Genomic DNA, 19,229 nt, shown 5'->3' on the forward strand with positions numbered 1-19,229 from the left:
TAAAATGTAGACGTCAGTCATTCTGGAAACAATACATCAAAGGCTATGTTGTCTTTGGATGCAAAAACTCTGCACTGTGGTGTAGGTTGACTTAAATTTATGCTGAACATCAAATCCCTGTAAACTGTACATTTACCAACATGCCTCTGCCCAGGGTACTGTTAGAACATCAGTCAAGGATCTATGAAGGAAAGGCTTCGGGTCTGAAACAGTTAACTCCATATTTCCTAATTTGTGCCTTGCTGGCACAAGTTGTAGTATCAGGAGACCTGGAAGGCCTCAAGATGAGGAAAACCTGATCACCTGGTCCATGGTATTTGAGCTGTGAATTATGTCATCTTCGTCATAGCTGCTTTAAGGTAATATGAAAGATATGTCTCAGTGAATTGTACTTACTTTAGATATGCAGAAACTGCAGTCAGATGGAGCAAAGAGAAATAAAATTATCTTGATTTACTTTTAAAAAATGAAAACTTCAAAATATATTTATAATATATCTTTCCTGAAGATTTAGAGTCATGATGCTGGCAGAGCAAAAAGAAGGTATGGACATTCCCTAGGTTTCCTTTCTTTCACTGCACGTTATGATGAAAATACAGCTGTCTAAAAGGTAGATGCAAGTTATGTTTTACTAGATTTTTCTTCCCAAACTTCATCAGTTGTAGATAGAGCAGAGTCTGATGGCCTGAAGCCACAGAAAATCTCCCAACTTTACAAAAAGTATTCTAAGATTAGATCATTTTCCTTGGCTGCAGTCTCATTGCCTCATTTGCCTGGTGGGAAAAAGCAGATCTTTGCTATGCTTCAGGATTTTTACATGCACACAGATTGTGTATAAATACAAAGATTTTACAATGCAGACAGCTTTTTACCAAGATAGACACATCAGCATCCAGTACTTGTACAAAGGCATTTAAAATTATTGCCAAATGTTCTGTGAGTACTAAAACAGAAACATGATGAGATACAAAAGTGGACTAAAATTCAAATTCAGTCATAGAAAGAATAAGGAAGGAACAATGTGTGGTTTTTCCTTTCCCTCAAGCCAATATATATTACTCAGTTTCTCTGATTTGAAAGATTGGAAGTTGACAAAAAAAGAAGAGGCTTCTTAAACAGTTTAGAGTGTGTTTGTGTGTTTGTCATCACCAGAATCCTGTGTTTTTGCCACATACCAAACCAGTTCTGGAAAAATATGTGTAGCAGAAGCAATGTTTAGTATAGTAAAAAAGATCCAAATAAGTACTGATCTACGACTGAATGACCATTTAGGTACATACTCTTGGCATCTTGAGAAAATATTTCATTACCACTTGGGGTATAACAATACTCATATCGGGCAGGTATATGTTGTAGTTTTTGGAAAGAGAGTGTGAAGCCATATATCTTAAGATGGATACATAACCTGTTTTGGAAGCTATTGAGATCCTGTTTGGAGAGACTTGAGCATATTTTCTTTCTGTAGCCTGCTTCAAATGTAATACTTCTGAAGCTTTTGAAATTGTACTGTGAGGTTCAGTTCTTCCTTCTTATTTCTTCCTTCCAGGATTCACTTGTATAATCACATGTTGAAAGCAGAGTTTGAACTGGGTTCAGAAATCCTAGTTGTGAGGAAATACATCCAGTGTTACATTTCACATTAAGGGATAAAATGGCAAAAAAAAATTAATTTTTTTTTAGTGGGATCAGTAAATCCAGACTTGTTTTTGTAAAGAAGCTTTACAGTTTAGTGTTATGTGTGAACTAGGTTGTTGTGGCTCATTCAACAAACCCTGGCTAAAACAAACCACATTTTCATACCTTACGTAAATTCATGATTAGTACTGGAGCAAGTGTAATCCTTTGTCATGATACAACAAATCAGGCAAGGGAAAGAGAAAGAGTAATATTCATTACTTTTATTTCTCTTCCTTGTGATTTCCCAGCAGTGTTGCCAAAAGAAACCTCAAAATACTGTTCTGGGATAGCGAATTCTCATGCCATATTACAAACTGCTTATAAAGCACTTAGGGGTTCATGAAAACTGTCTTTCATTTCACTGAGCTCTTCCTGAACAAGGATGATTCTCAGACTCTGTGCTTAATTTGAAATGCTGCCAAGGAAATAGGGTTTTAACTTTTTAATAAAATAGTTACGTATTTTTAAGAAAACAATTTTAATGGCTATACATGGCTTTTAATGGCTTGAGTATGCTTCCTCATAAAGGAATGACAAAAATGTGTCACACTCAACATTAATCCTCCAAACATCTCTAATGCAGAAAGCCACTGAAGCAACAGTGAAGGCTCCTGGAACTATCTATCATTTTTAAAAAAGAAAATGATCATCCAAGGAAGGCTTAAGCAGATATTTAACTATGCTTCTGAGTTGTGTTTGATTTATTAAGAATAGCATTTCCTGATTAAGAAAACAAAACACTGGTGAAATACTCTAAAATGTAATATTTGGATTTTGATGGATACATAATAAAAATGGCCCATTTTGAGTTTACTGTACATATCCAAACTGCCATTAAAAATCAGGTTGGCACTTCCATTAAGGAAAAAATTGTGGCTTTGTACGTCCTTTGAGGAAAAGGGATAGAAATAGAACATAGAAATTGCTGACTACATCTGTGCCAGGACAAATTATGTTCCCCAGTTTGTTCATTCATGTGTGCCATAAACTTTTCTACTTAACTTAATGAGTGATCATTAATGCTGCAAAAATGTCTAATGTTTATGACTTTTGTGATTTTTGAGTTTTAGTGACAATTGTCCATAATAGACTTCATTATTCTTGACAAATGATGTTAGGTCATATCACATAAGAGTTGTAGCGGAAAGCTTGTGGTGTAGTGAAAAAGGAAAATAGGGTCATTTGAAAGAACAGGAGCCTGCAGGTCATAAAATTGTGAAAACTGTATTAAAATGAAGAATGCAGCAAAATAATAACTTTGTAGTGTGCTTCATCTTGTAACTTGCTCTTTTTATGATGCTGTTGCCTCCCAAGCTAGATCTGAACCCTTTTAAGGCACTTCGGCATATCTTGATTCTAAAGTATTTAAGCACATTTGTACGTCCTTTGAGGAAAAGGGAGAGAAATAGAAAGCACATCTTCCCATACTGAATAGGGTGAGAAATACTGAGAGCTCCAGTTCAGAAACATCTGGAGAGACCTGGTTCTTTGCTATTTTTTTTTCTCCTCCTTAATGTCAGACTAATTCTATTGAAAAGGGGAATTTCTAGCTGCTTGCTCTTTCTCATCTTAGCTATTCGACATCTCTAGTGCACATGAAATTCAGTCTCTATTACAATAACATCATCCCACATTAGCAGAATAAAAAATGTAAGCTAAGTATGTTGCACTGCTTGCTGAAGTAGTTTGAAGCTTGACTGAAATGAAATAGGATGGAGGAGAATGTTGAAACCATCATAATACTATTAAGGAAGCCAGTGGTTCATTGTCACCTGAAATAAAGCGTGACAAACTGCTGACCTCATCTCAGAAAGGATATTGCATGACTGCATGGAGTTCAGGGAAGGGCAGAGAGAATGATTAGGTCTATAGGGTCTGAAAAGAGGGCAGCCATCACTTTCAGAGCAGATGCAGAAAAAGGCAAGAACCATAAAAATGTACAAAATAAAAAAGAGCTGGGCTGAGTTAAACATTGGAAAGGAAAACAGTCTGGGCGATGAAAAACAGAACAGGTTGCCTCAATGTGTTAACATCATCTATACATTAATTTTCATGTCCTTAAAAATATTCTAAGCACTGAAGTAGTATATTCATAGACAAGGTACCTCTAAACACTTTTTTTTTGGTGGAAAACAAGAAAAGGGACCCAACAAAGAAAATTCTCCAATCATTATAATTATATATTATTTATTTTTATTATACAGTCTTGATAACACACCTCAATCCCATAAGACTCTTGGTAGCATATACCTTCAAACAGAAGGAAAAAAGCATAATAATAAAGAATTAATATTAAAAAAATAACCATAAAAGAAAAGCAAAGATAAAACTCAACATAAAACCCAAGATAGGCTGCCAAAGTCAGTCAGCTGGGATCAAAACCACACTGAAATAAAACAGCTTTAATTTGGTTATGGGTTGTGTGTGTGTGTGTTTAAATGAATTATGGCTAACTATAGTTTGAATTTCTATTTTCAGATTAATGAAACTCCTACAAGGAAACTGTGTTAGTTACATTAAACCATCAAACAACTTTTGTGGATAGCCTACCTAAAATTAAAAAAAAATAAATTAAACAAGGCAGGTATTCAGACTGTTCTTGCGGAGCTAAAATGCACAAAGTGTTTCTCTCTACCTAGAAAGATCTAGGATTAAGAGGACAAGGGGTCCAAAGATCTACCTAGAAAGTTCTAGGATTAAGAGGACAAGGGGTCCAAAGATCTACCTAGAAAGTTCTAGGATTAAGAGGACAAGGGGAGAAACTGTAGTTTCCTCCACATTTCATTTGACAAAATTTCTAACCCTTTCCCTTTCTCAGTCTCTTAAACTTCCCATGGATTATTTACAGTGAGTATATTTGAGCCACAGTATCAACCCAGAGATTAGAGTCAGAGGTAGCATGCCTAAAACCATTGATAAAAAATACTGCTAAATAAAATGCTAGAAATCCCTTATTCTGATATCCGTAGGGTTTTTTTAAGCGGCATAGGAAAAGAAGGAGCTAGATTGGTTGAGGAAGGGGATTAATCCTTTCCCTTACACTATTTTGTTGATCTAAATTCTCTCTCCCCAAAATTATGTATATGCCTTGGTAGGACGAAGATGTACTATTACAGTATGTGAATGTGTATAGGAGCTATAATATATATATATATAAACCCATCATTCTTGACAACCATCTTTCTGCCTGAGAATGCTATCTACATAAATAAGTGCAAGAATGCATGAAATTATTACTTTTCTGAACCAAAGATTTCAGAATTAGTTTCTGAACTAGTTTGTGACTCAGTAGCAATACTGAATATTGCAGAATGCTACCTATGATTGATACTGTGAGAAATTCCTAGATCTTTCTCTGCAGTACAGATTTACAGAATAAAGGAGGGATAGATGCCCTCCAGATATTTTTAGTCTTCAATTACCATCAGCGCAAACCTACATGGCCACTGGCAAATGATTGTTGTGTTTGAAGTCCAAAATAACTGAAGGGCAGATTAACCACTCCTTGAATAAAATGGTTATGTTTGTGGTGGTAAAATGAAATCCATGTGGCAAGTGTATGAATAATTTCTATGCCATTAACAACTACACCATGGTCACTGGTTTATATGACTTGGATCTATGTGGTTTTATTCTGTATTGTTGTAAAGATTTAGTTCAGCTTTTTAATGAAAATGAATGAGTCCAGAACACCTAGGATCCATGCTTTATGGATTTTTTCTTTCACATGCAGAACAGACAATCCAGCATAGTTGGTATGGCTTTATAAATTGTTAAAAAGAATGAGAAATACAAATCAAAATCCTTGCAATGCTTTGCCTCATGGTAATACAAAATTCTGTATCTTCATGTAAACACTAATTCAGAGTTATCAATTTACTTTTGTTTCAGGGTGAAAAATAAAGTAAGTAAAATCAGAATAGCTTGGAAACCAAAATACACACAATGCATTGCAGTTAATGGGTGTAAATTTTATTGTTATTATTTGCCAATTAGTATTGGCAAAATATATAAAGATGTTGATACAGTGCATTCAACTTGCTACCAAATAAATAGTAGTAATCTACATTATTACAAAATTAGGTGTTGTTTTCACATAAACATTTTCTCAGGAGTTTATAATTCTCTTTGGATCTCAGTGAACAAGGCTGGGTATAAATCTATCATAGAAGTTCATTTGTAATTTCTAGCTTTTAAATCAACAGAGCAGCTTGGAGATTGATACCAATGACCAAGTTAAACTTTGATTGATTTAGAGAGTCCATATCCATTGGAATATGTTTTCTTGTTTTCACAATACCTCATTAATTTCTCTGTTACAGCTCTTCTGGAGTAGCAAAAATTCATTTTAATCAATTGCTCCAACTGATTTGACAAATGTGAAGGACAAGGGCCATTCCTACTGCACAGGAGATTAAAGCAATCAAACAGTGATGAGGATGTGTTGAGATAGGACTGTTCAGAAACACTAGTGATATCTCCTGGTTAACAGAAAGGAATGTGATGTCATGTGACATTTCCACTCACAGACCTAGCGAAGCAAAGTAAGAAAAATACATGAGAGATATGATGCAGTCAGAATGTAGTCAAAGAAAATTGCCTGGAGACTTTCTTCAGTTGAAAGAGAACAAAGCAAGAGGGAGAAATGGAAACAGGTGAACAGTGAACCTTATGTAGAAACCATTATTGCTGAATGGATTGCAGCATTTTCTGAACAACAGCTATTATATCATTGAGAGTAACAAACAGTTCTAAGAATAATTTGGGGCACCTTAAAAAAGGCAAAAGCACTATCATAGACAATAGAAATAAAATCCAAAATAATGTTGATAGGTTAGAGAAATGGACTGAAAATAAGAGAACAATATTTAACTGAGACTAATGCCTTTAGATATAGAATCAAATGTACCGATATAGAATGGGGGACACCTGGCTTGGCAATGGCACTTGTGGAAACCTACAAGCTGAATGTGGGTCAGTGTGATGTGGTTGCAAATAAAGCAAATGCAATTTTAGGTTTCATCAACTGAAATACAATATTCAAATTAAAAGACATAATGGTTCCATTTTATTCTACTTGGGTCAGCCTGTCTTTGGATACTGTGTTCAGTTGTTGGTATCAGACAAACTAGAATAGTTTCTTAGAAGGGCAGCCCAAATGATCAAGGAACTATGATCTAAATGTTATGAAGAATAATGGAAGGAACTAGGAATACTTAGCCTTGAGGAAATAAGACTAAGAAGGGATCTGATACCACCCAGAAAGGATGTCATGCAGAAGGAGACCCAGGCTCACCCTCTTATCCTATGTAACTTCCGTTCAGTGACTTGAAGAAGGCTAACAATGTCCTCCAGTCTTCTTTTCTAAATTTCTCTTTTAATAAGATTTAATTTTTAGTCCCCTTCTTCACATCCGTTTCAGTATATCTTTCTTAAAATGTGGTGCCCAGAATTGTATTTACGGTAAGATGAAGAATATATTGGAACAATTACTTCCAGTGATTTGGAAACTAGTATTGATATAGTCTAAAAATCCATTTGCCTTTCTGTTAGCCATGTCTCACTGCTCAACTCAAATACACAATTCTAAGAACCTTTTCATGCATGCTATTACCAAACCAGGCATTGCATACCTTCTATCTGTGCATTATATAGATGCATTCCCCAAGTGAACAACTTTGCATTTCTGTCTATTAAATTTTTTCTGTTATTTTCAGCTCTCAAGATCATTTTGAATTTTCATTTCATCTTCTGTTATTTTCTACCCTACTTAATTTCATGCCATCTGCAAATCTTATAAGTGTTCCCTCCACATTTTCTTCCAAGTTCTTGTTGAACAGAACCAGAGTCAGAACTGAGTTCTGTGGCATTCCTCTTAATACCAAATTTCTGCTTAATGAGAAACAATTAATGAGTGTTGAGTACAATTTTCAAACCAGGTTTGAATCTCACTCAATAGATACACCATCTAGCAATACTTAATTAGCTTGTTGATCAGAATACAATAGTTCATCAAAAGCTTTGCAAAAGTCATGTTATTTTACTCCCACAACATGTCTGTGTGTGTGTGTGTAGTTGAGCCTGGCAAGCCCACATAATCCCCCATTCCAAATGTCAACTTTAGGATTATTATTTTTAAAAATATAATTTTTATTGAATAAATTTTTAACAAGATAAAAACAATACAAATATTAGAAAAGAAACAAAGAAAATAAGAAAGAATAGTGAATAAGTACAAAAGAAAAGAAGAAAAGAAAAGATTATGAAGAAGTGGCTTCTGATCTTTTTGACAGCAGTTATAAATGCATTTATATTTTACCCCCGCTCTCTCTAAGGCTGCATCATAATTTCCTTCTTTCCATAAGCTACCCTTTCTAATTCTCAAACCCATAAATCACAAGTTCATTTTTCTCTCCTATTTATCACATCGAAATGGTATCTTTTTCTGTTGGAGCTTACCTGTCCAAAAGAAGTGCTCTTTTCGTTTGCTATTCTGATAGAAACTTCTTTAAGAAATGTCTTTAAGAAACTTCTGCATTATTGATCTTCAGTCTAGTAGTGAAATGCTGCTGCAAAACTTGATCTCTGGCCTTTCTGACAAAGTGCACAAGAATATCCCTTGGTACATTTCTTAATTTTGCAAATCACATGTTTTGGCAAAAGCACTTTTGGCGTTACTTGGAATTAATTTAAAAAACAGACTAGACTTTCCTGGGAATGTTGATTGTTTGACAACAAACAGAAAAAGATAATTGGTGGAAGTTACAAAATATGGAGATAAGTGTAATATGAGATGGATTGTGTTATCTAAACTATGGAAAGAAAGATTGGACTAGATTATAAATTAAAAATGGTGACCACCAGAAAAGCTGCAAAGCAAGGTGAGGGAGGTTGAGGTTTGTTAGAGCAACTGCAAGAAAAAGGAATTACCCCAGAAATATTACCAAAAAAGTTTTAAGAAATGGGAAAGCAGGTCTCTGAATCTGTCAAATCTGTCAAAAGTGAGCTGGTTGCTTTTGAAGGGAGAATGGAAGAAAGGTTGGTAAAGATGAAAGAGGAGATAAGTTACAAAAAAAATGAAGAATCTATAGGGCATCTTACGGGATAAGTTAAATTAATGACAAAGTGGAAACTTTAGAAAGCAAAATAGAAATAATAAACAGAGAGATGGAAAAGGGCCTAGACAATTTGGCATTATTGGAATTGAGAGAAAAATAATTCTGCCTTAGATTTAGGGCAATTCCAGAGGATCTTGGTGAGGACACCAGAGAAAAGGTTGTTCAGTCTCTAACAATGTTTTGGGAATGGGATGAAGATGACATGGAGGCAGAAAAAGCCGAAGTCAACTTTAGGATTATGTGGGTCATTTGAAGCATCTCATTAAACCATTGACCTCTTTCCTTTTTCCAGTGTCAGTTGTAATTCACTGTAATGGTGTGTGGGAATGACTTTGGGATACAAGCCAGAAAGACACAGCCAAGGGAATGGTCAGCTAAAAGGCATTTGAGCCTGCATAATGGGCAGGGCAAGAGGCTCAGAAGAGACCGTCCCTAGTTTTGGGGATGAAAAGGGGATGGGGAGAGAGAAGTACTTTCAGACTTGCAAGATTCTGTTAAAGTAGCTTTACAAAAAAGTAGAATTAGCTCATCTGGTTGTGTTTCCTTTCTGGTCTACCTCATAAGGCTGACATCAATCTTACAAGTCTGAAAGTATTTCTTCCCCCCCCCCCATCCCCTTTACAGCCCCAAAACTAGGGAGGGTCACTTCTGAGCCTCTTGCCCCTCCCACATTCCTGCTGCGAGCTCCGCTGCCTTTTATCTGACCATTCCCTTGGCTGCATCTCTTTGCCCTGTCTCCCAAGGTCATTCCCACATACCGTTACATTCACCCATAAGGAAGGAAATAAGGAAGGAAGGAAGGACTCCCCAGATAATATGAGAATCTTTTTCAACATAGCCACAGAATGTGAAATATAAACTGGTGAAAGGTGGTTGTGATCAAGGTGGAAAAAATGTCTTTTTAGGAGCTTTCTCCAGAATGTAGTTAAAGGTGACATTTACATAGGTTTATTAGGGTTTATTTATTTATTTATTCGATTTCTGTAGCCGCCCATCTCAACAAGTGACTCTGTGACACGTCTGCCTGTATTTTGCTCATAAAACAATATAGTGACAGCCTAGGTGACACATTCTGATTTGATTCCTTTTGTTTTTGCATTTCCCCCCCCATAGACACACTATGAAAATGGAGAGTACATTATTAGGCAAGGCGCTCGAGGAGATACTTTCTTCATAATCAGCAAAGGAAAGGTAAGCTTTTCTGACACTGTTTAAAGGAAATGTCTTATGGGGTTGAGATACCAGCCATTGCTTTTTCTGATGCAACACCAAGGGGATATACTCTTTCATATTTCATTAAATGTGTGACTTTGTGTTTGGATGAAGATTGGGCTTCCCAAGTTGTTTGTTTGTTTAAGCCTATTCACCGCTAGAGAGGAATGGTTATGTAGCTGTCAAAGCTTATTTGCGTGTTACATTTTTCCATCCATTATTCTGTAAATGCTTCCTAACCTGAATAAAAGTATTTAACTGGTCCTTTTGGAATTTAGTGCTTTTTTAAGCAAGATACAAGCTTAAATGTTGAATCTCAGTCAGTAAAAACACTGAAAGCTAAAGATGCCGTTGAAATTCTCTGAGTTCATCCTTGGACTTCAGCTCCATAATTAAGTGTAAAATCAAATTAAGAGAAAATGACATTTGCCCCACTAATCTGAATCTACAAAGCAATCTTTCCACCTAGTTGCCTACTTTTGCCTTAATTTCCATTCACCAGGAGGTATGATAGGAATAATATTGGTGACAGCCGCAATAAGAAGACTTACAAAAGCCCTTGGAAAAATGGCAACTTTTGAAGGATACAGATGTTTTGCATCCTAGAATTTAAAGCTTACCACATGAGACAGATCCGGTCTCCATCCATACCATAATCTTTTCCACGTTGATCCTGTTCAGCCATTGTGTTTATAATAATAAATTGAATGGTCAAATGGATTTGGGATGGGCCTGTCATATCTAAGCTGGGTGACCACTAGATGTCAATAGTATATACTTGCAAATCAGTGTCACAGCCATGGGCATGCTTATGGTCCACAATATGCCAACATCTTCATGGCTGATCTAGAACAACACGGTCAGCTCTTATTCCTGGAAAAACCTCCTTTACCTGAGATTCATTGATGACAATTTAATCATCTGGACCAATGGAAAAGAATAATCAAATTTCATCAAGACTTCAGTAACTTCCACTCCACCATCACCCTTAGCCTTGACCTATCTATAGGACAAATCCACCTCACAGATGTCATAGTAAGCTACACAATGGACACATAAATGCCACATTCTATAGGAGAACTACCAATCACCTACATTCTTCCAGCTTCCACCCAAATCTGTCATCCATATCCAGGCCTTATGCTACAAATACATTTGTTTTGACCCACTTGACAGAGATCCTCAACTGATAGAATTAAACCAGTCATTCAGGAGACTGAATTATCCAACCAAGATCAAAAGACAAACTAAAAGAGCCAGATCGATTCCCAGGAAGAACCTATTAAAAGACAGAACAGAAGAACATTGTTGATTGTCACCTACAGCTTACAGCTCAAACCACTCAACCATGTTTTTAATAACCTACAATCCATACTGGACAATGGCACTGCATTTTCTCAGTGGCAGGTCCATATTTGCAGACAGACAACTGCCCAACAGATTCTCACAAGTAACGAACAACAGAACAGAGATGCTAATATGGGAATTAAACTGCAACAAACCCAGATGTCTACTCTGTCAGCACATCTATGCCAACAGACCATCACAGGCCGCAACATGTATACAAAAAAGGTTAGAGGTGCCTTCACATGATCTTCCACTAATGTGATATCTTCCAACAATCCCCTTCTGGGTTCTATGTAGGAAAAAAACAGGACAAACTTTTTTCAGAAAAAATTAATGGACACAAGTCCATCAGGAATCAAAACAAGGACCATGTAATGTCACGGTTTTTCAGTCTCCCAGAACATGCTATTGCAGATCTCAATGTGACCATTTTGGAAAAAAATAGACTTTAATACCATGGCTGAATAGGAGATTGCTGAACCCATATCAAAAGGTTTCAGGCTATTTCAAAAGTTCTCAACAAACACAATGATTTTTAGCACAATTCAGTTGTTAATTGATAAAGTACTTGTAATCTGTCTTCCCCTCCACATCCCAATTTAAATCCCAGTTTAAATCAGTTTAGCCTCTCCATGCATGTCATGAAAGTGAACTGTAGCTCAAAGAAGCATATGCCTCATAACATTTATTAGTTGGATAAGATGCTACCAGGCTTCCAAAGTTTCCTTAATCTTTTTGCTGCCACCTAGTGGTCACTTGGCCCAGATATGGCAGCACAAATTTGGGTCTGATGCCTGGCAGATGGAGAGTGTTGGGGGTTGAGTAGATAAATAGGGCAGAAAATAAACCAAGTGACTTTCAGGTCTTTTTGGAGAGGCTGGGAGATAGCTAAGTATTTCTGAGTCAGTCTAATAGAGGCTGAAGAGATTTTACCCATTACTTGGGCAGAACAAAAGTTATTACACAAATATCCTGCAGTTAATGCAAACATCTTGGCAATGTGCTGAATTTGGCCCTGCTGCTTGGAGGAGTACAAAATTTCCTCCAAAATAGTTGGATTTTGCATGTGGTTTTTATGTAGTTGTAAATATTTTACAGTGGCATTGAGTTGCTGATAAACAATGGCTTATCTTAAGCAAACTACTGTATATTTTATAAGAAACGCACAAGTTCTCCATCTATACTTACTACTTTTTTCTTAAATATCTGAATATAACTTAATATTACATGAGATTATAGTATTCTTTCAGATGAGTAGGACAATTCATAATTCAGTGATATCCTGTATTGTGTGCTAAGTATTTCTATTATTATGAAGAAGGAAGTTCCATCCAGCGTTATTAAACTATAGAGGATGTGAAGTTCTTCTGAAGAAGTATCTTCTGAAGATAGGTTCTTTTCAGAGAAAATGTTATGGGTTTGTAGAGTCCTGCTTTTAATCCCTCAAACTTTAATTTAAAATCTCATTGGGCATAGAACTGCTGACTTCTCTGGCAGACAGAAATTTTACACTGTTATGCTTGGTCAATAAGGGATCATAACAACCAGGTTTATTTGGCTGACAAAGATGTGCAGAAATCTTCTAAAACTGCCCCTGTGGAACTGAAATTAAGCCTAATTTTTGGAAGTTCAGCAGACAAGTTTTGTGTGTGGAGGAAAAGCTTCTCCTATCCTCAAAGTTTATCTTTCCTACACATCTTAGAGAATTGAATGGAGCTGATTATATTCTGGAAATAAATAAAGAGCTATCAAAATAAGGACAAGTTTTCTAAGCTCTCAGATCCATTCAGAATAATTTTCTGATTTCTTTGGAATTGGTGAGATTAGAAGAACTCAGGTAGTTTCTCAAGTAATCCAAGCTTATTATATGCAAGTAGTCTTGTATTAGAAGGATGCAGTGGCACTGCGGGTTAAACCGCTGAGCTGCTGAGCTTGCCGATCAGACGGTTGGCGGTTTGAATCCACGTGATGGGGTGAGCTCCCGTTGCTAGTCCCAGCTCCTGCCAACCTAGCAGTTCGAAAACATGCAAATGCGAGTAGATTAATAGGTACCACTTCAGCGGGCAAGTAACGGCATTCCGTCCAGTCATGCCGGTCACATGACCATGGAAGTGTCTACGGACAAGCTCCAACTCTTCGGCTTTGAAACGGAGATGAGCACCGCTCCCTAGAGTCAGACATGACTGGACTTAATGTCAAGGGAAACCTTTACCTTTACCTTTACCTTTACCTTTACCTAGTCTTGTATTAATGACCCTGGATCATGCTTTGTATCAAAAGATGCTTTTAGTATTTTCAGATATCTAACTCTTAAGACTTCCAAAGATAACAACTATTTAAATATGTTTTAAATGCTAGTCTTATATCTCAGTAATATTTCCAGAAGCTATTATCTAGTATAATTTATTAGTCCTGTTTTCCAGATGGCACCTGAGGCTGGAAGATAGTTATTTGTTCTTACTACTACCAATATCCTATATACATGGGGGGAAGAGAGAGAGTTACACATACACTAACTTACTTACTTACGTACATTACCATCTAATCAGGTAAATGTCACTCGTGAAGATTCACCTGGGGAAGATCCTATATTTCTCCGTACTCTAGGAAAAGGAGATTGGTTTGGAGAAAAAGCACTCCAGGGGTAAGTATTAATGGACAATGTATATTTGCTTTAAGTGATATGTAAATTATGTATCTTGCGAAATTGAAAAAAAATATTTATTGCTTCAGTGCCACATTATTATAAAGCTGCATTGAGATTGGAAGGTGGAGATGAAGAAATAGACTTTTTGGCACAAATTCACTAATTCAAAGAGAAAACTGATTTCATATTACATTTAAGTCCTTAAAATCACACACAAAGAAGTTTTATTAAGAGGTAAATGCTGTTTCATGCATTCATGTTCTCCATTATTTTCATTTTCTGTTTTATTTTCTTCTAGCTGACCTTGGTCAGATCTGCTATTTAGATGGGAAATCATTACAAAAGGGCTGTAGAGTAGGCTGGGCTATGGACTAGACCTGAATACAAACATGTACACATCATACACACACACACACACACATACACACATTGCCAAGAAAACAATATAGATATGTCCATGTAATCACCAGAAGTCAAGCTTGACTCAAGGGAAACTTCACACTTTTAGGAAAACCGTAACCACTGCTGAGGGCTATTACTTGAGAATAACAATTCTCAACTTTTTGGGACTCACTTAGGAAGCATAAGATGCCATTTCTTTATGAATGTTAGATCAATTCATACTGGAATTAATGATTATTAAATTCCATACATCCCTACTTGAAGGTTATGCATTAGTATCAACCACACTGAATATTTTATTGTACCAGCCCATTAATGTATTCTAGGAAATATTTAATACATATCCTCACGAAAAATTTTACTACACAAACTGTATGTTTCAGTGCTTCTACTAAATATTCATCCCTTTGGAAAACTTCTTAATTAACTTAAGATGTTGTAATATCTTATGAGAATAGACAAAACATTTTTTTTCTATCAAAGGATTGCTCAGCAGTTTGATATTACCTATTCCATAGTGACCATTCCTATTATAATTTTTTATTCAACTTTTCAATTGTAGTTTTTCTATGTTCAGTTAAAATGAATTCATTTGCAAATGCACATAAAATCTCTATATTATAATACTCGATTCAAAAATAATTCATCTTCCAGAACTCAGGTGGAACTTTGGGATTTTTGTCATCAACACGCAAATGAAAATATATTGCTGAGCTCCCACAGAGCTCAGGTTGCTAGCAAAATTTGTTATGCTTGAATAAGACTTGATTTTATCAATAATGGTTAAACTGCTGAGATAAATCAATATGTCAGTGAAATATGCTGGCGAGTAGTGTTTCTGGATAAGCAGCTGGTATATTATTTTCACAAATTAGACCATTTTTCCACCTGTGTTTAAGGATGTAAGTTTCAAAGACTGGCATTTTAGTTGCTGATGTGTCCATTCATTCTTATACTGAACTAGTCCTCCAACCTCTGTTGTGAAGATTTACATGGTTGATCAAAAAACGTTGATTTATAAAACTATAAAAATGAGAATTCTGATGTGTGAATTTATTCATGGCATGGAGGTTGTGGCAGTGTAGAAACCTTCTACAGTGCACAAGTTATATGAGAAGGCTTGATCCATGTAAGATCATCATACTATAAATTTTCCTTGTATCACTGCTAATCTAGTTTACAAAGAACCTCAGCATGGAGCCCTAGTTCCCTCATTCCATGGCCATCATAATATTATCTGCCAGAACTTAGTTTACATTAATATAGTATATAAGTTTCACATCTGTACCTCTAACTGAATGAGGAATACTGTATGCATGGAGCTTTGTGTACAAAGCAGATGTGTTTTATTCCATTGGAGATGCAGCCTTTGCAGACTCTGATATGAAAATAAAATATGGCAGTACCAAGATTAATAAATAACCATGGTACTGGGTGTGTATAGCATCCTGTTATGTTTCCTGTCCTTGAGGAAGTACACTATGTATTCCATAGGCAACACAATTTGGAGGCATGAACCATCTAAAAGTATGCCTTTTAAAGCCTTCTAATGTCAACATAATATGGTGAGTGAAATGAATGGGACTAAGTGCTCAATTTTGGCTAGAATATGCTCAGAATTGGAATTTACTTCTAAAATCATACATTACTTCTGCAAATAACCTGTCATCTACAAAAATGAAATTGTTAGAATGATCTAAATACACCCTTTTTTGTTTTGCTTTGTTGGCCAGGTTGATATACCTCCAAATTCATAATGATTACTACCAGTTCACAGCAATAAAAAGAACCATATAGAAACAACTGTAAGAAAAAAAAAACAATATCATAATATTCCCCAAATTATTAATAAAAATAGAGCTCAAATAGGGAGAAAATAACAGTAATAGGTGCCTACTTAGCTAACGACAACACTATCCCTTAAATGTTCTACAAAAACTTTCAGTGTTAAAAGCCTTTCAGAAAACCATCAACGAAGGTCCCAATCTGATGTCAGGGGGGAGGTTATTCCACATCATGGGAAACCCCTGCTTCTGCCACTCTACACCCTCATGTACGCCTGGGGTGTGAAGTATCATCAGTTGAGATAAGTGCACATGATGGACCCATTCTGTATGGAAGAGGTGGTCATGGAGAAACCTGGGAGCTAAGCCATTTCAGGCAATTTCCAAGCAATTTCCAAGCAATTTCATTACAGGCTGAAATTGGAAGTGTACCTGGTAACCTCTTAGTAACCAATGAACCATAAATATGTGATTATGACAAGTCTCATCCGCTAACATATGGACTGCTGCATTCTGTACTAATTTTGTATTTTCTGAATTGTTATCAAAGGAAGCCCCATATAAGTTCATTGCAGTAGTATAGTTTAGTGGTGGTGTAATTATGAGTTTCTGTTGTCAGTTGTGGTGCAACATATAGTGGGAGGCCCTGACAACAGGAGCTCATGTTCTGATCACCAATGTCTTTGTGGTTTTATGAAATAGGTATTTGAACAGTTTAATGTGAACATACCTTAAGTTAACTACATGTCACAATCTTAATGAGACTGAAATATGCTACTAATATAAAACAAAACGTGTTCTGTAGGAATTTCATTCATGATGAATTTTCAACATGTAGTCATCCAGCTAACATTTAGTTGGAAAACAATGCTGCATTTTTCATAATATGCTAATTTTTCTATTATTCATTAATGAATTGTTTGGATACTAAGTTAATTAGATCAGGTGGCTTTGCAATATTTTAATAATAATCATAAATAAATAATAATAACATATATTTACTTTATGAAATCAAGTGAGTCATCAGCCTTGTGAGGTAGGATCATCTAAGTGGTCTAAGTGATTGCTGTAAGTCGTCCAGTGACCTCTGTGATCACATGGAGATTTGGACTTGAAATTCCTTAGTCCCAATCTAATGTCTTTTTTAAATAAGAATTTATTAAGTTTAAACCAAAGATAAGAACTACAAAAAGAAAAAAAACCACAAAAAGAAAAAGGGGAAAAAAAACTAAAAAGTGTGAAACACAAGAAGAAAAGAATTTTAAAGATTCCAGAAAGAGTTAACTTCTGAATTTTAACAGCAAGAATATACAGCAATTTCCATAATGAAACCCTTACTCTAAATCAAACCAAAATCACATTATTTCTATAAATCATTCCATTAGCACATTATAAAAATCACTAAATACAATTGTTCCTCCCCTTACTCTGTGTGTGTGTGTTTGTGTATGAAATATATAAACCTCCTAATCAACTTCCTCCACCAAAGACATTTACTTAATTATTTCCTTCCTACCACTATTCTATGCATTTCTGTCTACTATAATAAAAATCAAACTAAAAAAAAACATATAAATTGTCTACTTTTATAATTAATAATACTATAACAATCTTAACCCTACTAAGCCTAAAACCAAACAATTATTATTATACCTTATAAATCTTTATAAATTGTTAAGAAGGGATAAAAACAAGCAAACCTTAAAAGCAGTCCAATTAATCTTAATCCAAATCATTAAAAAAAGAATAGAATCATACAAGCCTTAAAAGCAGTCCCGGGATGGGGGGGGGAGGGAAACATTCTTAAATCTTTACCCCACTTCAAAGTATACCAGATCATTTACATATTTCCAAAATACACACAAGGCATTTTTCATAAAGGAGTCAAACAGCCCAACTGCCCCCCTTAGCAACTCAGACTTCTCAACAGAAAATTTCCCACAGAGCAAAGTCTCTTCTTTCCCATAACATTCTTCCAGAAAAGCAGGTGTGGCTATTGGTGGCCATGAAGCAGAATTCTAATTGTATTTTTACATAATGGCCATCTTTGGTTCCAACCTCAATTCTGGCAGCTCCAATCTGGGAAGGAAATTAGAAGTAAGCAAAAATTGAAGCTGAGTGAGCTTCTTAACCCAGATCAACAAAACAAATGGAAAAGGGTACCTAACCTCTGAGAATCTCTTTGCAAAGTTGACAGCCTAGCTCTTGATATTGTAAACTATACCAACATTGTAGTTCAGAAAATAATAGCCAATCAAAATAATAGCATAAGAATGGCTGTATGTAGTACTGTTATGATTGGCTGATAACCCATTGGTTTATGAAACCTAAGCACTTACTTGGAAGGCCAATAGGTAACACCTTTCCAGAGGTGCCCCTCAGCTTCTCTTCTAATGCTGCTGAGGATACTGGTTGTGACTATGTAAGGCCCATATTGGCATTACAATTCTGTCTTTCTCATAGTCAGTGTTTACAATAAGGCTTTGAGCAGAGGAATAGGTAATGTGGGACAAGAAACAATGCCATGGAGAAAAGGTTTCCCAGAAGTGATAATGCGTATTATTCACCTAGCATTGTAATGCTTTCCTTGGGTCTTGTTAGATTCTGATTTTAATTAGAGATGGATGTTGTATAGTTAAAGCTGCTGAACATCTAACAAGATATTTGCATATTCAGGTACAGATACTGGAGTACACAAAAATTGCTTTTTGCAACTGATATGAGGAGTACTTGCATGTATCTTTTCTCTTTAAAATATGCGCATTGCATCCGGAATCTACTTTTTGAGACCCATTCTCATGTATTTTAAGCAGCAGAGCTAATGCAGACCGATGTGTACTCTTCATTACATAGACAATATGCACATATTTTGTGCTTAGCTATCTGTAGCCCAGGTATGAATCCAGAGTTTATGACAGAATTGGAAAGCTTACAATAGAAGCATGGTTTGTGTTCTCTGATGTTTGGAAATTTGTTTTGTGGTTTCTGCGGCAGCCCAGGAAAACATACAAAACCAATTTAGCACATGATCCTGGGATGATA

General features: G+C 35.8%; 1 protein-coding gene across 2 annotated transcripts in view; it reads left to right on the forward strand.

The window, feature by feature from the left end:
* The window catches only part of PRKG1 (protein kinase cGMP-dependent 1), a 776,897-nt gene that overhangs the window by 608,143 nt on the left and 149,525 nt on the right, over nt 1-19,229 (forward strand). For both annotated transcript variants that reach the window (XM_063307452.1, XM_063307451.1), the window contains exons 6-7: nt 9,909-9,986; nt 13,904-13,998. In XM_063307452.1, coding sequence (XP_063163522.1) covers nt 9,909-9,986; nt 13,904-13,998 — 173 coding nt within the window. The remainder of the gene's footprint in view (nt 1-9,908; nt 9,987-13,903; nt 13,999-19,229) is intronic.

This window comes from Candoia aspera, chromosome 6, assembly GCF_035149785.1.
Source record: "Candoia aspera isolate rCanAsp1 chromosome 6, rCanAsp1.hap2, whole genome shotgun sequence".
NCBI lineage: Eukaryota > Metazoa > Chordata > Lepidosauria > Squamata > Boidae > Candoia > Candoia aspera.